The sequence below is a fragment of the Doryrhamphus excisus genome, chromosome 18 (assembly GCF_030265055.1).
Source record: "Doryrhamphus excisus isolate RoL2022-K1 chromosome 18, RoL_Dexc_1.0, whole genome shotgun sequence".
Lineage (NCBI taxonomy): Eukaryota > Metazoa > Chordata > Actinopteri > Syngnathiformes > Syngnathidae > Doryrhamphus > Doryrhamphus excisus.
The window spans coordinates 6,742,636-6,755,445 of NC_080483.1; the positions used below are offsets into that span (position 1 = coordinate 6,742,636).

General features: G+C 39.1%; 1 protein-coding gene across 2 annotated transcripts in view; it reads left to right on the forward strand.

Moving 5' to 3' along the window:
- The window catches only part of phf2 (PHD finger protein 2), a 42,637-nt gene extending 30,107 nt beyond the window's left edge, over positions 1–12,530 (forward strand). Inside the window, exons 17-22 of one of the 2 annotated variants that reach the window (XM_058054940.1) lie at positions 2,132–2,298; positions 4,650–4,966; positions 5,772–5,867; positions 5,953–6,053; positions 6,124–6,427; positions 8,756–12,530. In XM_058054940.1, the coding sequence (XP_057910923.1) occupies positions 2,132–2,298; positions 4,650–4,966; positions 5,772–5,867; positions 5,953–6,053; positions 6,124–6,427; positions 8,756–8,844 (1,074 nt within the window). In that variant the 3' untranslated portion in view covers positions 8,845–12,530. Of the gene's footprint in view, positions 1–2,131; positions 2,299–4,649; positions 4,967–5,771; positions 5,868–5,943; positions 6,054–6,123; positions 6,428–8,755 lie in introns of both variants that reach the window. The other variant, XM_058054939.1, reaches the window with a different exon arrangement.
- Positions 12,531–12,810: the final 280 nt, after the last annotated feature.

Sequence of the window (12,810 nt, forward strand, 5' to 3'; positions counted from 1 at the left end):
TTGCTGGCCCAAGCAATCTTTCTTCTTCCAACTTCAGTGGAAAATCCATGGAAGTTTTCGACTGTTCACAATAAATTTTCACAAAGGAGCATGTTGACTGACAATATATGGAGTTAATCATAAAAGTACACAATCAAATAGAGCGATAGAGCAAGCTACTCCACAGAAAGTCAGCTAGCTCGTACATAAAAGTTGAGATGCTAATATTTGCAATATTTCTTCTGCATATGATATTAGCCTTTGACTTTGGTAGCTTGGAGTTTCTCATAACTGTAATGGTACGATGATCCCTCAGGTCATAGGCAAGCACCCCTGTTTCTCTGTACTTGTCGGGTGCGTTTGTTAAGATTAAAGCAGATTAAGAAGGATTTTGATCGTTTTTTTTAGTATTGGACGCAGTTGAGGGCATTCATTTAATATAATTTAGTGATTCACAGACAACTTTAAGATAGAAGAAGTCAATTAACATTAAATCAGACCATGTTTGATTGAATCCATATTTTGACAATATATAATTTTGTTAATATTTAATTGAGTTAATCCTCAGCATGACGAAGCACCAAATTCATCAGCACTAATGTTAAAGCAGGGCCTGGATTCAGTTGATAGCAGGAGTAAACACGGTATCAAATGTACCCTTTCGTATTGTGAGACGGCCATTGACTGCATTATTTGTCTTCACACGGTCAATAAAGCTGATTTCAGTAGGAGGAAAATACACAGAAATACACCACAAAAGAAGTTGGGTAAAATGATTTAAGAGTGGCTTAGAGGAGGACATCAATAACAATAGTGACAATTCAATACCGAAGGACCAGGTGAGTCAGCGGTTGGTGGAACACTCGGTCAGGTACAGCACCACTATTGTGGGAAAACTAGTCCAGGAAGAACGAGGACAACCAGGGACAGTGCTCGTGTTAAAATTATTGTTAAATTGTTTCACCAGCTACCCAGGCCAGATGAGTCCAGAGATCAAACAGGTGGATGGCCAATGGATGGCCAGCTAGCAAAGGCTCAGGCTGTAGCCAATGGGAGACCAAGCTGAGGCTAGCAGAAGACCAGGCAGCAGGAGGTGGCAGGCCAGGCTAAGCTAGCAGAGGTCTGTGCGGTAGGAGGTGGAAGACCAAGCTGAGTCACACAGAGGTCCAAAAGGTCAGGCTAAGATAGCATAGGGGCTATCATAGCAAGCATGTCTGTCACAACCGCCCATCAAAGTCTGTGGGCGTGACCAATGCAAATCTCATCCAATGATTGCGTTGGTTGAAGCTCTGAAGTCGGAGAGCATACTCCAACTTTCTTGGGAGTTGGTGAGAAATATTTTAAACCTTGCAGACTATTTGGAAGCGGGAATTGCTGGCCCAGAGCCCGTAGCAGTAAAAACAGGAATTTATTCAAGTTGTTGGAATTATTTCTGCACTTTATCACCAATATATTGAACGGAAAGTAACTGAAAATTTAGAGGAAGTACCCGAGCACTTCTTCACCAAGGCTGGCAAGGTGGTTTCAGGCAAAGAAAGCATACATTTTGACTAATAATAGGTCAATGAAACACCGTAAAAAATAAAATAAAATAAAAATAAATAGCACCACCCAGTGTATCAGAATATGCATCAATGCCTGGTCTGGCCTATTATTAGTAAAAAATATATGCTTATGTTATGTACATTTGGCTAATTTATTTCTCTTTTTTTTCACTGCTTAGATATTTATAACAGATAACCAATGTTTATCTTCACTGAAGATTAACATAATCATATCTGGTGGGTTTTCTCCAGGTACTCCGGTTTCCTCCCACATTCCAAAAACATGCTAGGTTAATTGGTGACTCCAAATTGTCCATAGGTATGAATGTGAGTGGGAATGGTTGCTTGTTTATATATTTATAACCCTAACCCTATGTTTCGGTTAGAGTTTGACCTTCTGGAACAGATTAATGATGCTAACCAAGGTTCCTCTCAAGACGGACTTAATATTTTCAACTCTGCTGAAGATTTTTTTGAAGTGCTTGAGTTATCTTGGCTCAAAAATCAAGCTGTTTTCTGTTATCATTCTACCTGCTTCTTCCCCTCATCACTGTCGTTAAATGGCTTTCTTGACACTTGACACCTATGTATACTTTGTCTTCAAACAGGGCACCGATTCTTCCGATGAAGAAACTCTGCATATAGACACAGAAGCCAAGCCAGAGATGAAATGTCGCAACTCAAAGGCCAAAAAAAAAGGTGGCAGCGCGGCTGGCATTCTTGACTTGCTGCAGGCCAGCAAGCAAGTGGGCGGGATTGACTACAGCACCAACAGGTAGAGTGCCCTCATCTGTTTTCTTGCTGCTGCTATTTTCATACACTTGTGCAATCATTCTGTTGATGGCTGTACCAAGCTGTCACAAAGAAGCACAATCTGCAATCTTTATTACGAGGGTGTAAACACCTCCAGCCACTGACTGTGTGACCACTGACACCAGTCGCATCCCATACTGAAAAATGTGGAAAATTGTAACTACCTTCCACATGGTTCCATTGTGACCATATTTTATGGTGGGTTAGGCCAACATCCATTCAAGCATTGCCTCCAGTGGTGCTGTCTACTGTGACAAATGCTATAATTCCATTCATGATCTTTGGATTCCCTTCATACTAAAGATACTAGCATCAAGTCCTGTTTCCTTCACATACATTGGCCCTCAAGGGCCTTCATTCTTTGTCGTTGAATTAAAATAAAAACCTCAAGAATGTTTGCAGTGCTGTTCATCTTGGGGAAAAAAAAGAATAAAAATGGTGACTGATAACCTTAAACATTGGCGTGGTAGCACCACCTGAAACTTTCTGAAAACTTTTTCAAACATGATGTTTAATAGCAGTACCGTGTATTTGTTTATTGTGTATGTTTGTGTGTTTTTCTTATACTGTATATCCATCCACACACCCATCGGGTTGTAGGGGCAGCGGTCTAAAATAAGAACCCCAGGCTTCCCCCTTGCCAGCTGTCTTGTCCAACTCTTCCTGAGGTGTTCACAGGCCAGCTGACATAGACATAGAGAGACGTAGTCTCTCCAACGTGTCCTGGGTCTTCCCACTTACTGGTCAAACATCCTAACCCTAGCTCCTCTCAATGGATCTCCTTGGACCTCCTCTCCCAGAAGACAGAGCTTCTCACCCCATTTCTAGAGGAGAGCCCAGCCACCCTCTGGGGGAGACTTATTTCAGCTGCTTGTCCTTTTGGTCACTATACAAAACTCTTGAGCATAGGTGAGAGTAGGAATTAAAGTGGTTTGTGATTCGGCTCAACACCCTCCGACCAATGCAGAGTTTGCATCACTGCAGACACCGCACCAGTCCACCTGTCAATCTCTTGTTCCATCCTTCCCGCACTGCTGAGTTACTTCAAGTCCTCTACTTTGGGCTTGATTTCATTTCCGACTCAACAATGGCACTCCACCCTTGCCCAGAGGAGAACCATGGCCTCGGACTTGGAGGTGCTGATTCTCACCCTAGCCACTTCACACTCTAAGGCAGGGGTCTCAAACTCAATTTACCTGGGGGCCACTGGAGCTAGGGTCTGGGTGAAGCTGGGCCACATCAGGTAAAAAAAAAAAAATATATATATATAATTTTTTTTAATTTTTTTTACATTTACATTTTTATTATATATATATTATATATATATATATATATAAATATAATAAAAATGTAAATAAATATTAATTATATTAAATATCAAATATTAATAAATATATATAATATAATAGTCTTCAATGCTTCTGCTATACCCTCCACTTCTTCAGTGTTTGGTTCTTTGGAAAAGCTCTGATGAAACAAATTATTATACATTACGATAAATTAATTTTTATTTATTATTAAATTATTAAATAAATGTTTAATGTTAATTTTTATTTTTCGACAAAAAATAAGATGGAAAAATAAATAAGCAAATCAAAAAACAAATTAAACAAATTAATTTTTATTTATTATTAAATTATTAAATAAATGTTTAATGTTAATTTTTATTTTTCAACACAAAATAAGATGGAAAAATAAATAAACAAATCAAAAAACAAATGAAGCAAATTAACAAATGAAACTTTCATATCAAGGCAGGGGCCTCAAACTAGCCTCCCCACGGGCCGTGAGTTTGAGACCCCTGCTCTAATGCAAACCAATCCATTAAGAGATCACGGGCTGATTAAGCCATCAGGGTCACATCGTCTGGAAAAAGCAGACACCCAATCCTGCAGCCACCAAACCAGATCCCCTCAACTCCCTGGATGCACTGAGTAAATTCTGTCTGACTCATTGCCATTTATGTGGACCACAAGCAGTGAACTGCCCAAATAAGGCAGTCCGGTACCTGGTTGGGCCATCTCCCATGCAAGTCTACCATAGATGAACTCCTCCTAGACAATTGGATGGAACTTTCTCAGACTAAATAGCTTGGCAAATCTAAATCAACCCACCGTGAAACATTTGAGGACGACTGGAGCATTTGGAAAGTAGTTATGACAGTTGGGGTGTGACGCTGGTGTCATGGTTTAGCAACCTTTAGCAATCTTTGGAATTCCAAGCCTTTCTGACATACAGTATTTGCCACCTTCACTCGAGTTGGGACTGCTGTGTAATAACGATGGTGTCTATTTCTCATTTGCACATTTTCAGTCAACCACCAGCATCTCCCAGCACACAGGAAGCCATCCAGGGCATGCTGTCTATGGCCAACCTGTCATCGTCAGACAGCTTGCAGCAGCCATGGAGCAACAATCAATCCAGAAACAATAGTCAGTCAAAGAGCATCTTGCACAGCTTGCAGACCAGCAAGAAGACCAGCGGGGGTGTCGGCATCGGTGGCAGCAGCAACAGCAAACAGCCCACAAAGCGGCTCTTTAAGAAACCCCAAAAAAGCAGCAGTATTGATAGCCTTGATTATGATGATGACCAAGATCACATGGATGCCTGCTTTAAGGACTCCGATTATGGTAAAGGACCAAAGCAAAACAACTTCTTTTGAATTTTTAATTCATGTGTTCATTGCTGATGCTTCAGTACAATTTAATTTAATTTGCTTTTATGCTGTTTCAGCATGGTGGAACACTATTTGCACTTATGCATACACCATAATTAAAAATAATACTTTTAAAAACAGAAAATTAATTAAAAAGACAATAAAGCATGATGTACAATAATGCCTACTCAGCCAAAAGTGTATGCACTGGAACGTAATTGAATTGTACATGATGGGATATAGTGTGTTGGCTTGCATAAAATGAAGTTATGCTGCAGTGCATACACTTTGATGAAATGAATGAATGTTATTTATTGAACACAATTAATCTTACACATTCTCTTAATTGGTATTGGATTGGAGGGCAATTGGCATTTGATTTCCTTACCTCTACTTAGTCGATAGTATACACATAGTAGAAATTGTGTGTATATTTTACAAATAATGGCCTCCACTGCAAGTCATTTTACAGCATGCAATAATACTTCATATCAGAAACACTCAATAAATAAGATCCGTGCAGGTCCAGTGTAGTTTAAAGGAAAACTGCAAGGAGGGTAAACCTTCTGTCCTGGGAATGCCACGAGGAGTTGGCTGTAGACCAGGAAGTCTGTTTTCCCGACTGAATACTTTTGAAAGACTTGTACATCTGTCCATGGATGCAGTTTCTGTCCTTGTGGGGGTCTTGGCACCTGTCGACCACCACCAAACTTGAACCCTAGTTGTGCATCATCTTGTCATGATTCCAAAGTAGCATATTACATTGTATTTCTTCACAGTTTATCCCTCATTGGAGTCTGAGGAGGATAATCCGGTTTTCAAATCAAGATCAAAAAAACGGAAAAGCAGCGACGACATTCCATACAGCCCGACAGGTTATTAAAGTCCAAATGAATTGTATACCTCTGTGAGTTATGTAGATGAAAAGTCTTTGTTTTAACTTTCCCGCAGCTCGTGTAGGACCCTCAGTTCCTCGACAGGAAAGGCCTGCAAGAGACGGAGCGCGAGTAGCCTCCATAGAAACAGGCCTGGCCGCTGCTGCGGCAAAGCTTTCTCACCAGGTATGTTAATTCAGGGACAATTCATATTTTTTTCCAAATCAAGTCATTGATAAAGAAATTTTCCCTATAGGAAGAGCAACAAAAAACAAAGAAAAAAAAACTGACCAAAAAGAAGACCGTGATAGAGGAGCCGCTGAAGATCTCTCAGGATAGTAGCTCACCAGACCACAATCTGGACTCCCAGGATGGCAGCCTCACAGACCATGAGTTCAACACTGGAACAGTCAAATCCCCAGTCGGGCCGCAGCCCATGGCGCCGGGGGTTTTTCTCAGCCAAAGGCGACCGTCCATGTCGTCTCCTAACAGCAACACCACAAGCACCAACAGCAACACCACAGCAAAGGCCGATCGTGGAGCTTCTGCAGATGCCAAAGGTCAGTCACCTTCATAAGGGGTACTCACTATGTGATACTACAACCTACAAATATGATAATATCATCTCGTACGTGTGAATGAATTATACCGCCACTATTTGAAAAGTAGAATTTGTATACAATCGTCCCTCATTTCTCAGGGTCCATTGGTTCCAGAGGCCACCGTGTCAGGTGAATTTTTGTGAAGTAGGAATTCTTGTCTATGAATCAAATACTTAGTAGGTCGCTAGAGTACAGAAAACCTGTCTACAAAGTCTTTTCAATATTATTAGAGCCCTCTAGAAATTAAATAACACCCCTATAGCAAACTTTACACTCCTATTACACAATATAGTAGATATAACTACAGAAAATACTCAATTTAAGACATAAATAAGTGTTGTGCTTGTGTGTGTTGGAATAAATGTGGGGAACAGGAAGTGGCTTCAGGAGTTCAGTAGCCCGCGTTATTACATTATTAAGGTACTATCATTGTGCCTGTAGTGAGATCATTCAAGGCTTGCAATAAAGGCCTGTTGTTCTGGCCATTGAGTCTGGTACTTGTGTGTCTTGCCAAACATTACAGTAACATTGCTGACACCTAGTGACTAGTGTAGAATATGACATATTATCAAATTTTTTAATGCATCTTTGGAATGCCTTATATTTGTATTTTACTTCATTTTGCCATTTCTATGATTAAAATGCTTCGCAAAGTGGTGAGGGACGACTGTACACTATACAGTGGAGGGAATTAAGTATTGGAGTAATTATGTCAATTAACCCTGAAACAAAGATATGAACTCTTGTGGTTTTATGGTAAAATGCAGAAATAAACATGAAAAAAAAGGTTCTGAATAGGGTTGGGTATCTCAAGGGCATGTCAAGCATCGACGGGAACTGGGACTAACAATCTAATTCTCCCAGGATCATTAAAAAGGTTTTATTTGGGTTCCTTGTTTTGATGCCCACTTCCCCGACCGGAAGAAATAGAATGAAGAAGCTGGCAACCACTAGGAAAGTGGCTTAACTTCAGAAAAACGAGCAGTGGGCTCACAACTCTAGTTAGCGCCCTCATTTAAACCATACAAACTTTTATGACCCTGGGGCTGTGCAGCGGTGAAGTGGTTAGTGCGTAGACCAGAGTTCAATCCCACCTTCGGCCATCTCTGTGTGGAGTTTGCATGTTCTCCCCGTGCATGTGTGGGTTTTCTCCGGGTACTCCGGTTTCCTCCCACATTCCAAAAACATGCTAGGTTAATTGGCGACTCCAAATTGTCCATAGGTATGAATGTGAGTGTGAATGGTTGTTTGTCTATATGTGCCCTGTGATTGGCTGGCCACCAGTCCAGGGTGTACCCCGCCTCTTGCCCGATGACAGCTGGGATAGGCTCCAGCACGCACCCGCGACCCTTGTGAGGATAAGCGGTAGAAAATAAATGAATGAATGAACTTTTAGGACCCTGCCTTTTAAAAACTTCGGAATCGAGAATCATTAGGAATGGGAATCAGAACCAGAATCATTCGAATTTTATAGGGCACTCACTGAAATACTTAGAAATTTCAAAATTCAATCCTTCAGTGTTATTGGGGGCTATAAGAAGACATTTTTTCTGTTTTTACTTTTTAAAAAAGTTTCAGGTTTTGGGTGCAAATCAAGTTTGGGCCGAGAGTGTCGGGCCCCGAGCGTCAGAAAATTGCAATTTCCGACTTCTGAATGAAGAAGGAAGTTTGATACTCTCTGGCTCACTCCTGATTGATCACATGATGTCACTTCCTGTGACATTGTCTGATCTTGGCTGGTTGGCATGAAAAAGTCACATGACTTGCTGAGACATGGGGAAACCCTGTTTTTTTAAGTTACCATATATGGTTACTTGCCCTATGAAGGGTTAAACAATTGCCAACCCTAGTTATGAATAAATTCTTCCTTGATTGAGTGAAGTAAGTGTTTGATCCCCTACCAACCGTTACCAACAATAACTGCAGTTGGTCAAGTACGTTAAAGGATGTACAGTACGTGCATGTTTTTTGGTAGTAAATACACTTGGATGGAATTCACACCTTTAGTTTTCATCCTTGCATTAGACGGGGGGTCTCAAACTGGAGGTGGATCCTGGAATGAGGGTGGACCCCATCAAATATTCAGTCCAGAATAAGTTTCAAGTGCCTAACTCATCATCATTATCAGGGGTGCAATCAGCCGATACAGATTTGATGTTCAGATGTTATGATGTCATGAATGATGAATGGAATTGAAATCTGCTAGAAAACTGTCACTGAGATTTTTGTCCGAAAAGGTTCCATCCCTTAGGTTGTGTCTCACGGATTGTCTTGTTGTGTCCACAGCTAAGAGGCTAAAGAAAGGCATGGCCACAGCCAAACAGAGACTTGGAAAGATCTTAAAGATTCATCGAAATGGCAAACTCCTCCTGTAGCATGACGCCAACTGTAGGACTAGGAAGTCCTGAACCTCTTTTCAGGACTCGAGAAAACATTTTTCAATTTCCAAGACCGACATCACGCAAAATAGGTTTTTGCCTGTCCTTGGACTTTTTCAGCGACTAAAGTGTACATAACCTACTATAAATATTTTTAATAGAACGTGTCTCCATTGGACTACATCAGTTTGTCAGGGAAAGGCTCCAACCTGCAGCAGTCATTCCAGGATTTCACAAAGTATCCTTTGCATGTCTTCACTTTGCATGTGTGCTGGCTTTGGGGGGTTTTACGGAATCATTCTGCCGGATGCAGCTTCATCATTGCCTCGCTCATCAGCCACAAGGTGAACAAACTTAGCGCATGAATACACTTTTCTAGTCATCCTGATGTGTTAGGACTTGAGTTTGCAAAGCACTATCACGGTTAATGTTTATTTATTTCTTTACTGCGTATGGATGGATAAGAGAGTAGGACGTCAGGAAAAACGTGTAAAGCACAAAGTCAACGAGGAGTATTACTGCATAGCAAACAGTATACTGTGTGGCATTATGGAAACCCCAGGGGCAGTCCATGGGAAAAAGAAAGACATAGGATGTTGATACATGAGGATTTTTCCTAGCTTCTGTTGCTTTCACAGGCAGCATCCAAATCCTAAAGCCATCTGCGTTTTTATTACTTTTCACATCATATAGAATGTAGCTTGTACATAGCCTTTCAATACCTACTTTTTCTAGTATTTTCTATCAAGGCTTCAAGTGTATACACACATACACACACACACACAACCATACACACTTGTGCATCTCAGTGAATTTCAATGTTTTTAAATGTATTTCAGTCGTTCAACACAGAAAGTGAAACTACAATATATAACATACATTATAGTCTATAGATTGGTTTACACACACGGTAATTCATTCTTAAACGGGACCTGTTATGCTAATTTCCGGCACTTTGTATTGACTTGTGGATTCCTATAGAGCAGCTCCACACAATAACCAGCACAGAAAGCTTTTTAGATCTCCCAGATTTAGCACTTCTTTCTGCAGTTTCTCCATGGATTTCCCGCTTCCCACCCAAACAGTCTTATTTCATTTACTCCACCCCCTGCCCTTCTGTAGGTACACCCCCTCCACTGTGATTGGTCACACGCCCGAGTGCTCCCAAGGACTTCTGGATACATTGCTTAGCGTTTACAGAGTGCAGGAAATCTGCAGCGCAAAGGCGCAAATCTCGTTATCTGATTTTTGGCATCGTTTAAAACGGGAATACAACATTCTAACTACATTTATAGGTCAGAAAAGTGGGAAAAGCATAATAGGTCCCTTTTAATTATTCATGACCCATGAATAATCTCATGAAATGTGAAAAATTGCCAACAAGTCGAAATATTGAAAATGAAATGAAATCAACTTGCAAAAGCTTCCATTGCCTTTAAGTAGATCGCTTTGACTACATTGAACTCCTGAAATCAAACACATTTTGCACCATAGTCTCATTGATTGAGATGCGCTTATATACAGTATACACGTGCATGTGTGTGTGTGTGTGGTGTGCGCACAGGGTGTCCCAAGACTCTGGACATTTAATGTACACTACATACAGTAATATAAATACATACAAAAACCTTTAATACATAAAAAAAATGAACACAAGTTTAAATATATATAGTACAATCATTACTACTATTAATTATCAATACAAATATTTAGATTTATGTACATGATTATTGGTATTTGACATATTAATTACATATGAAATATTTTGTAATATTTTAATATAGTTGTTGTTTAATAGTTTTACCTACGTGTCCAGACTTTATGGCAAGCCAATATATACTGTACATACTGTATGTGTATCCAGAAAGGATTCATCACAGCACTTTTCCTACATTTTGTTACAGAGCTATCCCAAAATTGATAACATTTTCACACAACAACCGAAAATTTACTTTCAAAAGTAAAAAAATAAATATAACCCCACAATATTATACTTTGCCATGCAGATGAAAAATAGCATCCAGGGGCCCTGTTGCACTAAACTACGATAAGGAAGTAAGCCTGGATATTTGGATATCCTGGCTCGACTTATCCATGATCCGCTTGCACAAAAGTGGGATAGTGGAAAAGTGGAATATGTTCTGAAATGGAGTTACCATGGATATTTATTCTGTGCTCCAGGCCAGGCTAAGGTCCAGCATTTATTTCATCTCATCCCTTATCTCAATCATTAGTCACCATAAATGGAAAAACCAATAATGTACCCACAACACTTTGTCACATTCAACTACAACCACTGTCATTATTTGTTATCATTCATTTCAATCAGCTCCGCTTAATCATTTATCCTGGATGTTTGAATCCTACTTCTGTTTCCACTGATCTCTATTGACATCTGTCTATAGCTTCATGGGAATGGCAAATAAATATTAGGTAAATAAATTTTAAAAAGTGCTTCTCTTTCAAGAAAAATATCATATCTACAACACAATAAATTTGTAATATTATGACGAAAGAAAGAAAAAAAAGATTCCCCAAAATATAGAAAAAAACTGTCAATATAATTATATTTTATTTCTACATATTTTTATGAAGTTTGATGAAAAAAATGACATTTTTGAATACGGCTCTAATATAACAGAATGGAGAAGTCAACACTGAATATTTCTGGATGAATTGTATGTACAGTATGTACACGCATACACACACACACACACACACACACAGGATGAGGTTATTTTTGTTGTGTTGGGATTCCTGGTGTTGCCTGGAAAACAACTGAAGAAATGCTTTTAATTGATTTGTTCTATGGCCTTACATACATTGTGGTTCTGTCTGAACAAGAGATGAAGCTTTGAGGTAAAACTATATACATATATATATACTCTATATATACTGTATATATATATACATATATATATATACAGTATATAAAAAGTAGAAAAAAAGTCTTAAAGTTTCTATGACCAGCCTCTTGTTCAAGTTGTAGTCTCCAGGAGGGTTTGAGAATGATTTAATTAGCACCTTGTGAAGTGTTTCCGTGTCAGTGATGTAATTTATTAATGTTTGTAGCTTTTTATACTGAAACGACTGAAGAGGGTTTGGGTTTTTTTTCTAATGTTTCATCAACTTGTGGAGTTTCTTTTCTTTTCTTTTTAAGGTGTGCTGCAAAGTGGAACCATGTGTCCGTCCCCCACCACTCTTGTCTTTGCTATCAGTGTCATATTATTATTATTATTTTGCAATACCGTCGTTATAAACATCAATACCTTCTGTCGTTTTGCTACGGTCAACACATTTTCCCAGTTGTTTTTTTTTTTTTTGTGCTGCGCTGTACGGCAGCAGTGATGACATCACAGATGTACTGTGAGAATATCATGTCACCGTTTCATTTGTACAAAATTGTGTTTTTATTTTGGCCTCCCGTCTTATTAAAGGCATTCGCTGTGACAGGCAGCGAATGGTATCTGTTGTAGCCGTCTTCCCTTACTGTTATTTACAGTAGTAGTATTTACAAATCCTTTTCAACCTGAATATATATTTTTCTGTATTTAGACAATTCTTTTTGAGATCATGTCTGGCTTTTTTAAAAATGTTTCATTCAGAGGAACAAACATATTGTCGTTGAATGATATGCTTGTCCGCTTTGTTTACATTTGCAATACAGTTACTGTGGAAAAACCTTTCTTGTGATGATGTCTTCCTCTCCCACTCACAACGTGACCGACTAAAATCATGCCTTGCAGCAAAAATATCTAATAGTGAGGACGAGAGGCATAGAGAACGGATGGATGACATGTATGTATATTATATTTTCACATGAACTTCACTTAGAATTGTACAGTGTCCCTGAAATAATGTTTTTAATTTAATGCATTCATTATATTTGCATTCATATTATTGTACATAAAATGGTTTTTAAACTTTTTTTATTATTTATGTTTTTTTAACAATTATTTAGTT